General features: G+C 38.6%; 1 protein-coding gene across 4 annotated transcripts in view; it reads left to right on the top strand.

Moving 5' to 3' along the window:
• LOC126189000 (myosin heavy chain 95F) overlaps window positions 1-17,095 on the top strand; it is a 432,971-nt gene that overhangs the window by 346,826 nt on the left and 69,050 nt on the right. For all 4 annotated transcript variants that reach the window (XM_049930806.1, XM_049930805.1, XM_049930803.1 and 1 more), the window contains 5 exons: window positions 11,768-11,925; window positions 12,030-12,194; window positions 12,297-12,520; window positions 13,369-13,566; window positions 13,680-13,904. In XM_049930806.1, coding sequence (XP_049786763.1) covers window positions 11,768-11,925; window positions 12,030-12,194; window positions 12,297-12,520; window positions 13,369-13,566; window positions 13,680-13,904 — 970 coding nt within the window. The remainder of the gene's footprint in view (window positions 1-11,767; window positions 11,926-12,029; window positions 12,195-12,296; window positions 12,521-13,368; window positions 13,567-13,679; window positions 13,905-17,095) is intronic.

Raw genomic sequence — 17,095 nt, 5'->3', positions numbered from 1 at the left:
ACAAGTATAAATATTCTCAGTTGTTTTCATGAATAATTTCTAAGTGCTAATGAATTTCATTTTTTTTCCCAAAGATGTCATAGTTAACTGTGGAAACTGTGTGTTCTGCTGTGCTTGAAGCTGTCTAGATATGCAGTACTTGTCATGATGAATTGCCATGCAAAGTAATGACTAGGATCTATGACTGCCAATCAGAAAAATCTGTGCTGTAATAATGGAAACTTTTTTAAAAAATAACAAACAAATGCAACCTCTTTACTAGTCTCATCTGACAGTAACTATCTGTTGTTGTATTGTTCACTATATTTTTTTAAAAAAAATTGTTGCCTGTTTCTGACATTTGTGGCAGTTTCAGTTTTTCCCATCATTATCTATGCATGTTATCACTTGTGTACAGCTGACAACTAACTCCAAATGTTGCATGTTAGAGCCGGTGTATGGCACATGCTCAAAATGGCTTCGCTGCAGTGCCTCTGTGAGTCAGGAGCTCAACTTGATTTCCAGTGGCCTATTATAAATCATTATGGCACTTTAACATAGTGAATGGGATATAAATAATGACTGAGATCATGGACCACAACTCACCATTGTTAATAATATGCTTAACCACAAACAGGCACCTAAAACACAGGGTATTTCAAAATCGTAAACCTTTTATTTAAGTGTTTCCAGTTTTCAATATAATGAAAAGGATAGTCGCTAGTCACCATATTGCGAAGATGCCGACTCTCAGAAAGGCACAACAAAAAGACTGTCAAAAAGTTAGCTTTTGGTCAACAGGGTCTTTGTAAAAACACACACACACACACACACACACACACACACACAAATGAAATGCACACACACATCATGACCACAGTCTCTAGCCAGACTGGCTCTAGCTGCCAGAGACTGTGGTCATATGTGTGTGTGTGTGTGTGTGTGTGTGTGTGTGTGTGTTTGTGTTTTGTCTATTTTTGACAAATGCTGTGTTGGCCAAAAGCTAACTTTCTGACAGTGTTTTTGTTGTGCCTTTCTGAGAGTCAGCATCTCCGCAATATGATGACTAGCGACTATCCTTTTCATTATATTGTTACATTCCATCATGAATTTTCACTTGTTTGTATTTTCGGTTTTTAATTTTTAAACAGATACACCTGGTTAGAGATAAGCTTTTGTTTTGCACATTAATACTCCAGTTGTTATGGGGTTTATTTATCGGCTGTCGTTTTTGTTTTGAAGTTCAACTTGTGAAGTTGTACACAAGTTTACGTAATTGAATTTTTCAATTGTAATTGTGGTTTATTGAATAATTCGACTGTTTCATTTAACCATGCCAAATATTTAATAATGCAGTGCATGATGACATGGTATTTGTGCATTAGTTTTGTAATGGAAACACAGCTACTTGTGGAGAATATGGTAAACTGCTTCCTAACTGTGGAGTACCTGGTTCAAGAGTGGTTATTGTGTTTCCACTAAACTGTGTGAGACTGATGCAGTGCTCAGTAGTCATATCTCAACTGAATGTGCAAATGAACAGTGTGGATAAAGTAAAAGATTACTCAGACTGTACAATGTAGTCTTTCAACAAGCAAATAAATAACTTCTTAGACATTGTAATGGCACTGGCCAGTGTAAGCACTCATTTGCATAATCATGCTGCTTGCGGTAAAATGCTAGAGCAGCATTTCACCACAACACCTTCCTCAATATACTGGTGCGACCACTCAGTTGATGACCAGTGGCATTACTAAAATCTTGGATGCTTCGGCAACATTGCGGCAAAGGGTCTACGTGGCAGCTGGAGTGTCTGCTTAGCAGTGTGCCAAATCGTTCATCCTGCCATCTAGAGGTATCAAATTGGTGATCTCTGAGGAGCAGGCTACCGCTGTGAGGCTGAAGAGATATTGTCACTCACCTGCCATTTGTGAAGCAGCTGTCTTTGTTTGCCTTCTTTTTGTGAACACTTGCCTTGGAGGTCAAGCGTCCACACTAACAGGTTGAACTGAGACCCTCTCAGCAACTAATCTGCTGTTTGTCCACCATTGCCACTGCCAGCTAGACGTTAAGAGTGATAATCGTTCCCCGGTTTTCTATGCTTCTGTCACTCACCAAGGTTGGTGCAGGCCACCAGCCCACATCGATAGCAACTTAGCTGTGCCTGATCCCAGTGCCAGCATTTGACAGAGCTCTGCTTAGGATGCAAACCATGCAAAGTCGCTCCGCTCCCAAGAAGCACTGAGATAAAAGTTTGCATTTATTGACTAGTGTTATTAGCATTGTATGGGCTTACAGGATCATTTGTTTCCTTTTCCCTTTCAGAACTAAGTAATATGTTATGCTTATTTATTTTGGTTTCTGGTAGTGACAGATTTTGTGCAAGATTCCATCAGGTACTGGGGCAAGAAGGTTTGTACCCAGAAGGTAATCAAGTGTATTAAACTGGATCAAGCTGCTGAAATGTAAGCTGACAACTTAGTTTCACAGGGAACTAGAGAAGGGAACTGTCCCCTTCTATTTGTGTCTACCTCTCCTACACACTAGCATTGCTACATTAGTTAATCCTTTTGTGGTAGTCCAGGGATGGATATTCTGACTTTTCTGGATGACCTATATATGGCTGCAGAATAGCGGGTTGGAATCATGAGCAGTTGTCGAGTATGGCTCGATAACAGGAGATGCAAGGACATATGTCATGTACCATGAAAAGTTGTAGAATGCTCCCCTTGCATGCCTCGCAGGAAGGGTTGTTGGAATACTGTTGGGGGAAGAATACCCTTAGATACAGCTAAATGATATAGCACAGAGAGAAAGGGAGTCCATAGAAAATTTTGGGGACAGAATTAAGAAATTAAATGTTGATACCTGTGAACTTAGAGGCAATGACAATGCCAACAAAGCCATTCTGCAGGATGCAGAGCAGAGGGCAGTAGGTCCAATCTTGCAGGGGTCGTCAGCTGAAGTTTCCCACAAGGTATAGCAGAGTTTCCAAAGTCTTTAAATGAAGCTGTGGCAACTACAATGTCTTTGGCAGGAATAGATACAATGACCATATCCAGAGGGTGGTCTTAAATGGTGAAGTGACACATTATCACTGTGGTCATGTTTGGCGCAACTTCAGGAAACCTCGGTGCAGGAAGTTGTTGTAAAATGGGTGGGCTGTTTACTCTTTGCAGTGGCAGAAATGGTAATCACACTTTGCATGTGTTACATATAATCTCACCTAAGTAAAACGCAATGCCTGTAACTACAGGGTAAGGGTCTGATGATCAATGGTATTAGTTGTGGTGTACTGGGACCCTCTTTTCAACTGCCTGCAAACATAAACAGGAACCATGGTAGTGAACAACACCTATTCATTATCTTACCTGCCTGACCTTCCATTAGAGATCCTGCCAAGCAAAAATCTCTCCTCTGTAAACACCACCTTAGATTCAATGCTTCTCTCCTTCCAAGAGTAAATGGCAGCTGGCCAAGATAATTGAATTGTGATGGAACAACTATTGGGACATATAAAGGAGTACTGCAGAGAGCTTCAGCATTGACTTGTATTAGGAATGTCTATGTCAGCCAAACTCTGAGCCCTGATCTCAAAGGTCCCTGTCTGTTACTGCCACAAGCGTAGAGTCATCCAAATGCTGTCCTCACTGTCCTCCCGCATATACCTACGGTGTCAGCAGTCACGAAGAAATGGCATGATAGCTGGGAAAATCCCAGTATGTCTCTTTAATACATAATAGCATGACCAATGTAAATAAGGAGTTCAAGACTTTGCAAAAAGTGTATCCACCATGAAATGTGTAGAATGCAGAAAAGTTTCAGATTTGATCACAGAGTGGGATTCAGATAGTTGTATTCTTCAAAGAAGGGTAGAATGTAACAGTGATGGCTGGTCGCATTGTTTCATCACTGCACATGCTTTGGTACACTGACATGATCACTCTGTTGATTATCAGTGGTGTTACCAAAATCCGGGATACTTTACCAATGTTGCAGTAAGGGGTCTATGTGTGACAGTTGAGGATCAGCTTACCAACACTGTGATCCTGACACATATATATAGCGGCTGTCCAGGTGGCTATAGGTATCAAATTGATGACTCCTGTGAAGTGGCCTACTGTCATGAGGCTCAGAAGCAACACTGGTCACCCACCATCCACTGAAGCAGTCACCCCCTTTCGCCATCCTATGGGGCCACAAGCCTTGGGAGTCCAGCGTCTGTACCAGTGGGCCAAGAGATGAAAAGAAATCCTAACAGCTGCCAATCTGCTGGGCAGCCACCATCACCAGTCACTGCCTGCCAGAGATTGAAGCTATGTTTATTCCCCAGATATCTATGCATCTGTCACTAACCAAGGCTGGGGCAGGCCTCCACCCTCTACCTGCTAGTAGCTCTGCTGTGCTTGATTGCAGCTCCAGCACTTGATGCAGGTCCACCTGGAGTGTCTACTGTACAAGCTCATCCTACTACTGAGACACACTGAGCATGGCGATCATAGGTGTATATGTGACAATGATTCACTGCTGGGTCTAAGGATTTGATGCCTCTCCCCCACCTGTTATAGACTAGATTGAATAAATAAATCCACTGATACCAAACTGAACATAACTGGATTGGCCCTCATTTACCCACTGGAGAATCCCAAGCCCCAAGTACTGGTGTCCCACATACAAGAATATGTTGTTGTTATTCAGTTCTGAGACTGGTTTTATGCAGCTCTCCATGCTACTCTATCCTGTGCAAGCTTCTTCATCTCCCAGTACCTACTGCAACCTACATCCTTTTGAATCTGCTTAGTGTATTCATCTCTTGGTCTCCCTCTACGATTTTTACCGTCCACGCTGCCCTCCAATACTAAATTGGTGATCCCTTGATGCCTCAGAACATGTCCTACCAACCGATCCCTTCTTGTTGTCAAGTTGTGCCACAAACTCCTCTTCTCCCCAATCCTATTCAATACCTCCTCATTAGTTATGTGATCTACCCATCAAATCTTCAGCATTATTCTGTAGCACCACATTTCGAAAGCTTCTATTCTCTTCTTGTCTAAACTATTTATTGTCCATGTTTCACTTCCATACATGGCCACACTCCATACAAATACTTTCAGAAATGACTTCCTGACACTTAAATATGGTGGATATTAATTGTACATGGCCTCTATGGTTGTAATTTACAGCATATTCGATACCTTCAAGAAATAGATGAAGGTAGACAATTGGAATTTTGTTGTTGGCTAATTTCCGATTGCCAAGTAGTCCCATGAATACTGTTTATTGATGAAATCACTTTCACTCATTATAGTACTATGGTACTAATACATTTGTAGAGTGTATGCAGAATAACATGGCCAAAAGATGTGCAGTCTGCTGGGCAAGCATGAGGAAAGTGTTATGGTATTTGTAGGGGTTGTGGGCAGGCAGTCAGTGCGCTGTAGGGGAAATGTCTAGCACTGGAGGGGAAATGCTGTTCTAAACCTAAGCCTATGCTCACATTTTTTGTAAATATTAAGTGGACTCTCCCCACACCTGCACTAGCATGGTGAACATCCAAAATGATCTACTGTAACCTCTGCTTTGGTTAGTACCTAAAAAGAATTCTGCTGAAAATGCAGAAAAAACAGCAATTTATTTTTGCCTCATTTGTTAACCATTTATAACTTTCAGAGAAGCATCATGTGTGGTGAATTTTGAGTAAAGCGTATATTTCTCTTGTTACTGTGTTAAAATTTGCCTATTTTCCAAAACACAACAGAATTTACACAATGTCACCTCATTAACATGTTGTGCAGGTGCAGTTCCAACAGAATTCTGAAACAATGGTTTATTAAGTATATTAACTGAGGACAGGTAAGGTAAATAGCTTATGAAGAAGCACACCCTTGATACCAAAATAAATGTGTAATGTCTTTACTTATTACGTTGTTCAAAAATCCACAGCATTTCTTGTTTCAACAACTATTGATGGCCCCTAAAAATTCCATTATTTCAATGAAAAAGTCTTTATTTAGTGGAATATTATGGTAGGTAAATAAGTTTTGTGCAATAAGCTTATGGCAAAATACTCCCCTCTTTGCATGCTATCTTTTGCCAAAATGTTGTTTCAATATCTCAAAGCATTTATAAGGTACGAGGAATGTTATGGGTATTTCATATTTTCTTTATTGCTGTTGCACGTTACTGCAAATGAGTGCACTATGTAAAATAAATTTTCTCAAATTTGGTGACAGATAGACCTCCACCCAAATCTAAATAAAAATTCAATATGTTCAGTGAATCACATACACACAACATATGATGTAATATGCACCAAATGCAAAATCTTAGCTACTCTTATTTTTCATATAAACATTTTTGAATTTTGTGCAGTGCCTTACTTAAACACCATATTACAATACCTGTGACAAGTAAATTATGATATTTACATCATCGGAAGTTGACATATTAAGTTATAAGTAATACAAAAATGATTAATTTCTTTGCCAATTACTTTCTGTAAAATCATTTGAGAAAGATTACAGGATGTGGACCTCATTTCCGTTTGTGCAGCACATTGCTAACCAGCCAAAAGCATGCAGAAAATGTCGATCTCCCCTTGCAAACAAACGAATAAACTTGTCCAGTGCTTTGGATACATACCAGACAATATATTCTGCATGGACTGCAGCTCACATTAGTTTTCCAATGAAAACCCACATCTCTTTGTCAAAACACATTTTTAGGAATGCTTCTCTGTAAATGTGTGGTCTGGTGTGATAGGCAATTAACTGATTGGAGCTTTTGTGTTACCATGTCATCTTACAGGGCCCTGTTATTAAGACTTTCTGGACAAAGAGCTTCCAGCATCAATGAAAGAAGTTCCTTTGAATGCAACGATGAGTATGTTCTTCCAGTGTGCCAGGGTCCCTGCACATTCTGGCACTCGTTCAGACATAATTTAATTCTGACATTCCTTGGAACATAGATTAGCAGATATGGTCACATTTCTTAGCCACCATGTTCCCCACACCTTGCAACTTTAGATTTCTGCCTGTAGGGTTGGAGGAAAGGTGACATTTAAATATAAAAGGTAAACGCAAGAGACAAATTGATCATTTGGATTATGAATAGGGCTGCCATAATAAAATAACACTCAAACAACCTCAGAGCAGCTGTGGTGTTTTGAAGAGAATTTGGAAGTGCGTTGATATTGGAGGTGGAATTTTTGAAAATCAACTTTGAAGTTAATCATTTGCCTTTGCTTAACAAATTCTGTGAGTATTTGTTTAGGTTACATTCTCCAGCTATATGTTTGTAACCAGTACAAATTGGACACATGTTATATTGAATGTTTCACTGAAATAAGTGATTAGCTCTCTGGATTCACATTTGGGAGGATGATGGTTCAAATCTGTTTCCATCCATCCAGATTTAGTTTTCCCATGGTTTCCCTAGATCACTCCAGGCAAATGCCAAGGTGGTTCTTTGAAAGGGCACAGCCAATATCCTTCCCCATCCAAGAAAACATTCAGAACTTTTGCTCTGTCTCTAATGAGCTCAGTCTCGATGGGATGTTAAACATTAATCTTCCTCTCTTCTATATTACTACCAACTAAAATATCTACTATTCATTCTGAAACACCCTGTATAGTGATACTTACAAGCCTTTGAAATCATATTCTTCTTCAGAATAGGATGAGTGGAATTGGGAAAACTGCAAAAGTGAGGGATGTGGTTGTAGAAGGGATGAGGAGGAGTGGGAGGAGGACAACATGTGATATCAGAATGCAGGGATGACTCCTAGAGGTAACAGAAAACAGTTGTCATTTTTTTTAGTCTTTCCTGGCTGTCTGTTGACATTTTGAGGTGTTGAGTATTCTACCAAATATCAGTGTTGTTCATGCACATATTTCTACAACATGACTCATTATCTTCATCAGTTGCTACCTAAGACTGCTCTTTGAGTGAAACAGGTCCAGTATTGTACCTGTGGCCTTCCCCCTACATGGTCCATTTCAGGTATTCCATCTGTAGTCTGCTCCTGCTATAAGGATTGTTAGGTCCTCCTTTGGTCCAGTGTGCTGGCATTCCATCTTCGGTTCTGCAGCTGCCCCCATTGCATTTTCAGCAACTCCAGCGCAGGATCCCAGGCTCTATTGAGTCTGTACTCAGTGTCATGATCATGAGGTTGTCCATCACCTATATTTCTATGCTCTCTTATATCACTGCCTTAGTATCTGAAAGTCTGTGCCAGAACCCTCATTTCATGATAGTTCATGGAGTGATGTAGTTCGAGACAGTGCTTGGTAATGGTTGATTTAGTTCCCTGTTTTAATCTTAATCGGGAGTCACTCTGATGCTCTTTGTGTTAAACTGTGTACCACTTAGGTTTTAATCACAGTGTCAGTGTCCTCCATCCACTGCACCTTCTTACTCGTGCGGTCAAACTTCAAAGACTGGCACACTGAGACAATTTTCCTGGTGCACTCCACTAGAGACAAAGAGGCAGTGACCTAGTTGGAGTCTTCACCTGCTAAGGAGGCTACCATATACTTTTGGAGGTGTAAAAGTTACTGGCTACTGCATCTGGCCTGTGGTACATACTTCGTATCTTCTCTCTCACAAGTGACAAGCTGACCTGACTTTTTACATTTCTAGAGTTGAAGTGTGATGCTCAATCCTGGTGAAAACTGGTACTACATCTCCATCTCAACATGAATCTGAGAGTACTCAGCACCCTCCCTTTTCTCCATCAAAGCTTGTCGAGCTTCTTTACATTTTGGTACATCTCCTCCCTGTAGAATCTCTTGGTGTAATTCTTCAGGTATCCCTCCCCCCCCCCTCCCCTCTCCCCTCTCCCCATCCTACCTATGGTGATCTGTTGACATCTTGAGGTATCAGGTATTCTGCCAGATAATGTGACTCATTATTTTCGTCAGGTGCCACCTGAGACAGCTTGTTGAGTGAAATGGGTCCAGTATTTATATCTAAGGCTATTCCCCTCCTCCATGATCTGTTCCAGGCTTTCCATCTGCAGTCCTCTCCCACTTAAAGTGTCCTTAGATTTTCCTTCTTTGGTCTGATGTGGATGTCTACATGCTGGTGTTCTGCCTTTGGTCTGGTGTGGATGTCATTTCATGGGGGAGAAGGGTGTATGAGCAGACATGAAACAGGAAACTGGGTAAAAAATGGCACAAATGACCGAAGGAAACATAATGAAGATAAAATAAAAGAAACAGAAACAACAAAAGAGAGAAATAGAAACAGAACTGGGAAAGAAGGGAAGACTGAATGAGCAGAATCAGTGAGAGTTGGAAAGTGCAAGACTTGTGTGCTACAATCCTTTGTAGAAATAGTTCCCAGCTGAACAATTAGGAGGTGGGTGTTGAGGAGGAGATTGATATTATATGATTTGAAAAGCACTTTTGAAAGCAACTGTGCTGTAATGAGCAGCTAACTTTAAACAAGACAATGTTTTCAACCATTCTTTGCAAAGAGAAGCAGTAATCAGTTTAGCATTCAGTTAGCGTTCCATTCCAAAAATGTTAATGTGCACATCAAACCAATGATGATTAATAACAACTAAACCAAACTTCTTAATCATCAGGATAATACAAGGATTCAGTGGAATGTCTGTTATATTTTATACGGAATTTGCACGTGAATTAACTCTACCCTTAACAATAACAACACTCAGACTCCTTGAGCAGAAAATAGTTCCCAGTTAGTGAATGACAGCATGGGTCATCTGTTACCTCAAGGGAGAGTAGATCCTGAAAAATCACCATGCTGAAGTTTATCTATAATATATTTCTATAACATTTTACCTTAAACAGAATAGTCTTCTCCGTGCCAACCAGCACGGATTCCAAAAACACTGGTGATTTGAAGTCCAACCTGTGTTCTTTACATGATATACTTAGAGTCATGAATCAAGATAGGCAACTTGAAGTAGTGTTTTTCATTTGCAAAAAGCTTTTTGGTCCATGCTGTGCAGACAGATGCTAAAGAACAAACATTTTTGTGGGATATCTAGTTAAAATTGTAATTAAGTGAAGGATTTCTGGACAGACAGAAAGTAGTGTGTTATGTGGGAACTGTATATGACTGTTATAATAGGGAGAATCTAGCATACATAAAAGAGATTGGTGCCACTGGTGACTGGCTTGTTTGGTTTATAGAAAGGTGTCACAGAATTTATTAAAAATCAGAACTGTCAAACATTTGACGAGTCATGAAAAACCTTCTTTGAAACCATGAACAAGCAGTTTCTAGGAGTGAAGGTTATATAAGATTGCTTACAAGTCAGACAGTTGTTAACATGTTCCAGTGCGGTCATTTGAGGTCTTTTCCTGTGTTCTGTTTTGAAGTTTCTTTTTAAATATCTGGGCATAACATTGGAAAGCTGTATGAAATTGAATGAGCTTGTAAGGATTGCGGTAGGGAAGGCAAATGATTGACTTTGGTTTATGGGGATAATTTTAGGAAAGTGTGGTTCATCTGTAGAGGAGATCCCATACAGGACACTAGTGCGACCTATTCTTGAGTACTGCTCCAGTGTTTTGGATATGCATCAGGTTGGATTAAAAGAAGACATTGAAGCAATTCAGAGGCGGGCAGCTAAATTTGTTAACAGTTGGTTCGAACAACGTGTAAGTGTTACGTAGATGCTTTGGCAACTCGTATGGGAATCCTGGGAGGAAACGCAATGTTCTTTTTGAGGAAACATACTGAGAAAATTTAGAGAACTGCCATTTGAAGCTGACTGTTGAATGACCGTACTGCCGGCAACTTAAATTTCATGTAAGTACGATGAGGATAAGATATGAGAAATTAGGGTTCATTCGGAGGCATGTAAACAGTGGTTTTTCCCTCGCTCTATCTGTGAGCGGAACAGGAAAGAAGACAATTAGTAGTGGTACAGGGCATCCTTTGCCATGCACCATATGGTGGCTTGCTGAGTATGTATGTAGATGTAGATGTAGACTTGTGTTTGGAACTGACATTCACAAAGTCATTTTATTACCTGTGCTTTGGTTACATTTTCTACTTTTTGTTTTCCAGCTGAAACTGCGTAATAATTTATTTAGTGTATACACCAAAATCATTGTAATAATATATATGCTGTGTGTTCTATACTTGTAAAGCATACTTATGTATTCTGTGTGTATGTATATTTTTGACGTATTTATTTTCATTGTGTAATGATGACAAATCCAAATCATTGTAAGATGATCATGGGATGGATGGATAAATAATTAAGTAGCAATTGTTCTACATGGTCATTTATTGTCACAGTGAGGTTGCATCTCACTGTACAGTCAGTTAATGTACTACTACCATTTTATATGAAGATAACTTCTTGGTAACAAGCACTAAACCCCACGTAAATGAGGCTTGTGAGAAGACTGAAATTAATATATCCGTACAGTGATTATACTGATACCACTGCCAAATGTCGGACATCTTTGTTCACTGTTTTCTAACTGATTGTTATTCAGTTATTTGCTCTCTTACATATTAAGTTTCAATTAGTACTTTCAGTGTTCACTTATTTGTAGTGTCTATTATTGGAAATTTCTTCCACTTTGGACTTTTATGTATCATTACTGTCACATGTCTTGATGCATTCAGTAATTTTCTTTTGTTCATGTGCCTACATTTATGGTTCTACCTATTATGTAGGAATTATAGGTGGTCTGTCTTATTCTTTACAAACTCCATCTCATCTAGGAAAAATATGATCTATCGAAGATACAGGTTAAGCGTTATTCCCAGTAATCTGATTCTCTTTTCTTGTTAACAGGGTGCCACTTAAAGTCTATGAAGCCAATAATGCCAGGGATGCTTTGGCTAAAGCATTATATAGCAAACTGTTTGATTATATAGTTCAGAGAATTAATAAATCAATCCCTTTCAAAGCATCTAGCTATTATATTGGAGTCCTAGATATTGCTGGTTTTGGTAAGTAAAGTGAGTTACCTTACACAAAGAAGTCACTTTTTTTGTCAGTTGACTGAAACATTAATAATGCTTTGTGCATTGTTTCCAATCTTACACCATTCCAGAATACTTCACTGTCAACAGCTTCGAACAATTTTGTATTAACTACTGCAATGAGAAACTGCAGCAGTTTTTCAATCAACGGATATTGAAGGATGAACAAGAATTATATCAGAAGGAGAGTTTAAATGTACCAAAGATTGAATTTAGAGACAACCAAGACTGTATTGGTAAGAACCTTACAACAAAACTTCCATAATTTGCAAATTTAATGTTTCTTCTGTCTTATTTTTATATGTCTAATTGTATAACCTGTATTTCTATTTATCCAGATCTCATAGAAACAAAAGCTTCTGGAATATTTAACCTTTTGGATGAGGAATCTAAACTTCCAAAGCCATCTTCAGAACATTTCACAAATGAAGTCCACAGACACTGGGCCAATCACTTCCGACTAGCGAAAACACGCGACTCCAAACTTAAAGCACATAGGGAAATTAGAGATTCTGAAGGGTTCATGATCCGACATTTTGCAGGTGCTGTTTGTTACCAGACTGTAAGTTTCTTGTAAAACCAATTTTTTGTATATTATACTACAGACTATAACATTTGTAGAATTTTATTAAAGCAGAGTGTATTTTGTCCATTGTTCCATTCTGTATGCAGCACTGGTACTACTATTATTAAATTATGCAACACTGTTGTTATTCATTCTCTTTATTCATATACAGTTTTGTCTTTCAACTAATTTTGAACTCATTCTGTAATTAATTAGATGAACTAGGATTTTATTAAGTACTGGTAGTTAAAAAAAGAGAAATATTCGGATCCATAAACCATGAATGAAACACTGAAATATTAATTGTAGTGCTCCTACTGCCAAGTGAACATTTTTTAATTTTTTTTATTAGGACATTATTTGTTTCTGCTTAATAATTGTATATTTTATGACTGACTAACGGAAACTCAGTTGAATTTCCTGGTAACTGCATGACTATAGTCTGTATGATGAGAGAAAATCCCTAATAGAAAAGTGGGCCTGATGTGGTTGCTTCACACATTTGCCTCAACCAATCTCATAACTGTGTTTTGTTTACAATTCTGTGGCTGCACAGTATATTGACAGCTAATATTCTTTGCTAAATATCATTATAAACTTGTTGGTTTAAAGCAAGAAACATGTATGATTTATAGCAATTAATAATAATAATAATAATAATAATAATAATAATAATTATTATTATTATAATTATGACAATTATAAATTATTAATGGAGCCCCAAACAGGTGCTTCTCTATGTCAGTATGTACCTCAATTTTTTACATAGTTCTGCAGATTCTTCTTTATGGTGGAATCTATGGAACACAATGAATCAATGAGTGACAACCTTTTCTTTTTTAAAGGCACACTTTGTAGAAAAGAACAATGATGCTCTGCATGCTTCCTTGGAAGGACTGATTCTGGAGTGCAAGAACAAATTTCTTCAAGGTCTGTTTCCAACAGCTGATATTGGCCATCAAAAAGGAAAATTAGCATTTGACAGTGTTGGAATGAAATTCAAAAATCAGTTGTCTGAACTGATGGAAAAGCTTAAGAGCACAGTAAGTAGTCATTCGAAGTGAACCTTTTTAGTCATATAATTTAAAACTAGACATAGTATTAATATGTTTGCATTGTAGAAGTAATTACTTACCACATATTGTTCTTTTTTCAGGGTACTAATTTCATTCGATGTATCAAGCCAAATCAAAAGATGGTTGATCACCAATTTGAAGGAGGCTCAGTACTATCACAGCTTGAGTGCTCTGGTATGGTGTCTGTACTTGAGTTGATGCAGAATGGTTTTCCATCAAGAGTTCCCTTCAGTGAACTACACAGCATGTATAACAAACATTTACCAGAAAAACTGAGAAGTTTACCACCTCGTATGTTCTGTAAGGTATGTATTCATTCACAGTTAATTCTTACATGCATCAGCAGTGAATGTCTTCATTTCAGCAAGTTGTGTTTGAACAAAGATTTTTTAGCCTTCTTATTTATATGGTGTAGGTACAGCCCATAAATGATCTATTCACATATTTCCTTTCCATGTCATGAAAAAAATGCTCCTTTTATATCTGTTTTGTTAGATATAAAGAAGTACACCACCTATGATTAATTTTAGTTTTGTTGTTCAATGCTGAAGTAATGATTGTATAAGAAACTTGAAAATTTTAAATTTTTTGTTGACACACTATTTCTGGTGGCCCATACACAGTATTTTGCACAAATTTGGCAAATTTCATGCTGAATCTCTCACTACAGAGTGTTTGATGAAATGAATGTGTTAAAGATTTCTTTTGCCAAATAGCAGCAGACGTATTACTTAAAAAATGCTAGTGTTCATTTGGTAAAAGGAATAACCCTGAATTAAGGCAGACGCGGAAGACTGAAAAGACAGGGAAATCAGCAATAAATTCTGGAAGGGTAATGCATGGAAACTCACAGTAAGGGGCAGCTCATTCATGGAAACTTACAGGATTGTACCTTATAATTATTCCATTATTTGCAGCAGTACAGGTGTGTCGCTGAATGTTACATTGCACTGACATCAAATTCATTTTAAATGCTGCAGAAAGAAATGAGTGGGCAGGACTCTTTCTCCAAGCTGTATATGTTGCACAAATTGATCAATATGCATCAGCACTCTCCTGTACCTACGTCCTACGTGATAAGTTTACACAACAAGTACCTTTTTTATTTGGTCCACTACAAAATCCTCTCTTGTGGTGCCAAACTCATCACCTCAGAGTAGCACTTGCATCCCATATTCTCATTTATTTGTTAATATGTATTATAGTCCCTGTCTTCCCTCACAGTTTTACCCTCTACCACTCCCTCTAGTATCATGTTAGTTATTCCCTGGTGTCTTAACAAATATCGTGTCATCTTGCCCTTCTTCTTGTCAGTGTTTTCCATACATTCCTTTCTTCTCTAATTTTGCAGAGAACCTCTTCATGCCTTATCTTATCAATCCTCCTGATTTTCAACATTCTTTCATAGCACCACATCATAAACCCTTTTATTCTCTTCTTTTCCAATTTTCCCAGAGTCCATGTGTCACTACCATAAAAGCCGTGGTCCATACATACATTTTCAGGAATTTCTTTCTCAAATTAAGGCCTATGTGTGGTATTAGTAGACTTCTTTTTGCCAAGAATGCCCTCTTTGCCTGTGCTAGTCAATTTTTTATACCTTCTGTGCTTCATGTGGCACATATTATTTTGATTATGAGGTAGCAGAATTCCTGTACTTTGTCTTATTTACGGTCATTTATTGATGTTAAGTTTCACACTGTTCTTGTTTCTGCTACTTCTGATTACTTTTGTCTTTCATCAGTTTACTCGTAGTCCATATACTGTACTCATTAGACTGTTGATTCCATTCGACAGATGCTCTAATCTTTTTCCCCATCACTGAGGAAGGTAATTTCATCAGCAAATCTTATCACTGATAATCTTTCATCATCAATTTTAATCCCACTGTTGAAGTTTCTTTCATTTCTATCATTGATTCTTCGATGTTTAGGTTGAACGGTAGAGGCAAAAGAATGCATCCCTGTTTTACGTCCTTTTTAACCTAAGCACTTCATTCTTGGCCTTAATTTTTATTGTTCCCTCTCTGATCTTGTACATCTTGTATATTTTCCATGTTTCGTTGGAACTTGCTCCTATTTTTCTCAGAACACTTTTTCTAGGTTAACAAATGCTGTGAACTGTCTTGATTTTTCGTGTCTTGTTCCCACTATAAACTGCAACATCAGAACTGCCTCCTAGTATCCTTACCTTCCCAAAAGCCAAACTATCATTGAACAGACCCTTAGTTTTCTTTTCCATTCTTCTGTATCTTATTCTTGTCAGTAATTTGGATGTATGAGCTGCAAGGCTGATTGTGTGATAATTCTCGTACTTAGACGACCTTGCCGTCTTCGGGACTGTAAGGATGACATTATTCTGAAAATCTGTTGGTATGTCTCCAGTCTCATAGATCTTACACACCAACTTGAATAGTCATTTGGTTGCCAATTCCTCCAATGATTTTAGAATGTTTGAGTAGGTGTTGCCTATATCCCACCTGCCTTATTTAACCGCAAGTCTTCCAAAGCTCTGTTAAACTCTGACTGCAATACTCAATTCCCTGTGTCTTCCATACTGACACCCATTTCTTCTTCAGTCATGTCATCAGATAACTCCTCTCCATAATAGAGGCCTACAGGGTACTCTTTCCACCTATCTGCTTCCTTTCCTGCATTTAATAGTGAAATTCCCACTGGTCTCAGTATGTTGATGGCATTGCTTTTAATTTCTCTGAAGGTTGTTTTGACTTTTCTACATGCTGAATCAGTCCTTCTGATGCTATTTCTTTTCAGTTTCTTCACATTTTTCATGCAGTTATTTCACCTTGGCTTCCCTACACTTTCTATCTATTTCATATCTAAGTACTTTATGCAAGATCTGCCAGAAAAGTATCTGACCCTTGGCTTGGGGGGGGGGGGGGGGGACTGGCTGATCTGGAGCATTGGACACCTAATCAGCCTCAAAGTAGTTCCTTTGGGACTTCACACACTTCTCCCAGTGGTGCCGCTATTGTTGGAAACATACCGAAAAAGCCTCTCTCAGAATGGAGTTTAGCTCACCTGCCACTGCTGCCATATTGTCCTCTCTTGTCTGGAATAGCACTCCTTTTAATGGCATCTTGAGTTTGGAGAAGAGCCAGAAGTCACAGGGGGCCATACCAGGAGAGTAAGAAGCCTGTTGAAGCACAGGAATCTGGTTTTTTCTCAAAAAAGTCTGAATCAAGTGCGAGGACTGTGCTGGAGTATTGTTGTGATGGAGGTGCCAATTCCTGTTGACCACAACTCCAGTCTCTTGCACTGCACATCACATAGGCAAAGGAGAACATCCCTGTAGTACTCTTTGGTGATAGTTTCATCCTGTGGTGTGTATTCATGGTAGTACCACACCATGAGAGTTGAAGAAAGTGGTTAGCATCACTTTGATGTTGCTGCATACCTGGCAGGCCTTCTTTGGTCTAGGTGATGAGCCGTGCTTCCTCTATGACACCTGGGATTTGATTTCCGGGTCATACCCG

Source organism: Schistocerca cancellata, chromosome 5 (assembly GCF_023864275.1).
Source record: "Schistocerca cancellata isolate TAMUIC-IGC-003103 chromosome 5, iqSchCanc2.1, whole genome shotgun sequence".
Lineage (NCBI taxonomy): Eukaryota > Metazoa > Arthropoda > Insecta > Orthoptera > Acrididae > Schistocerca > Schistocerca cancellata.
This window is presented reverse-complemented; position numbering and strand designations above follow the sequence as displayed.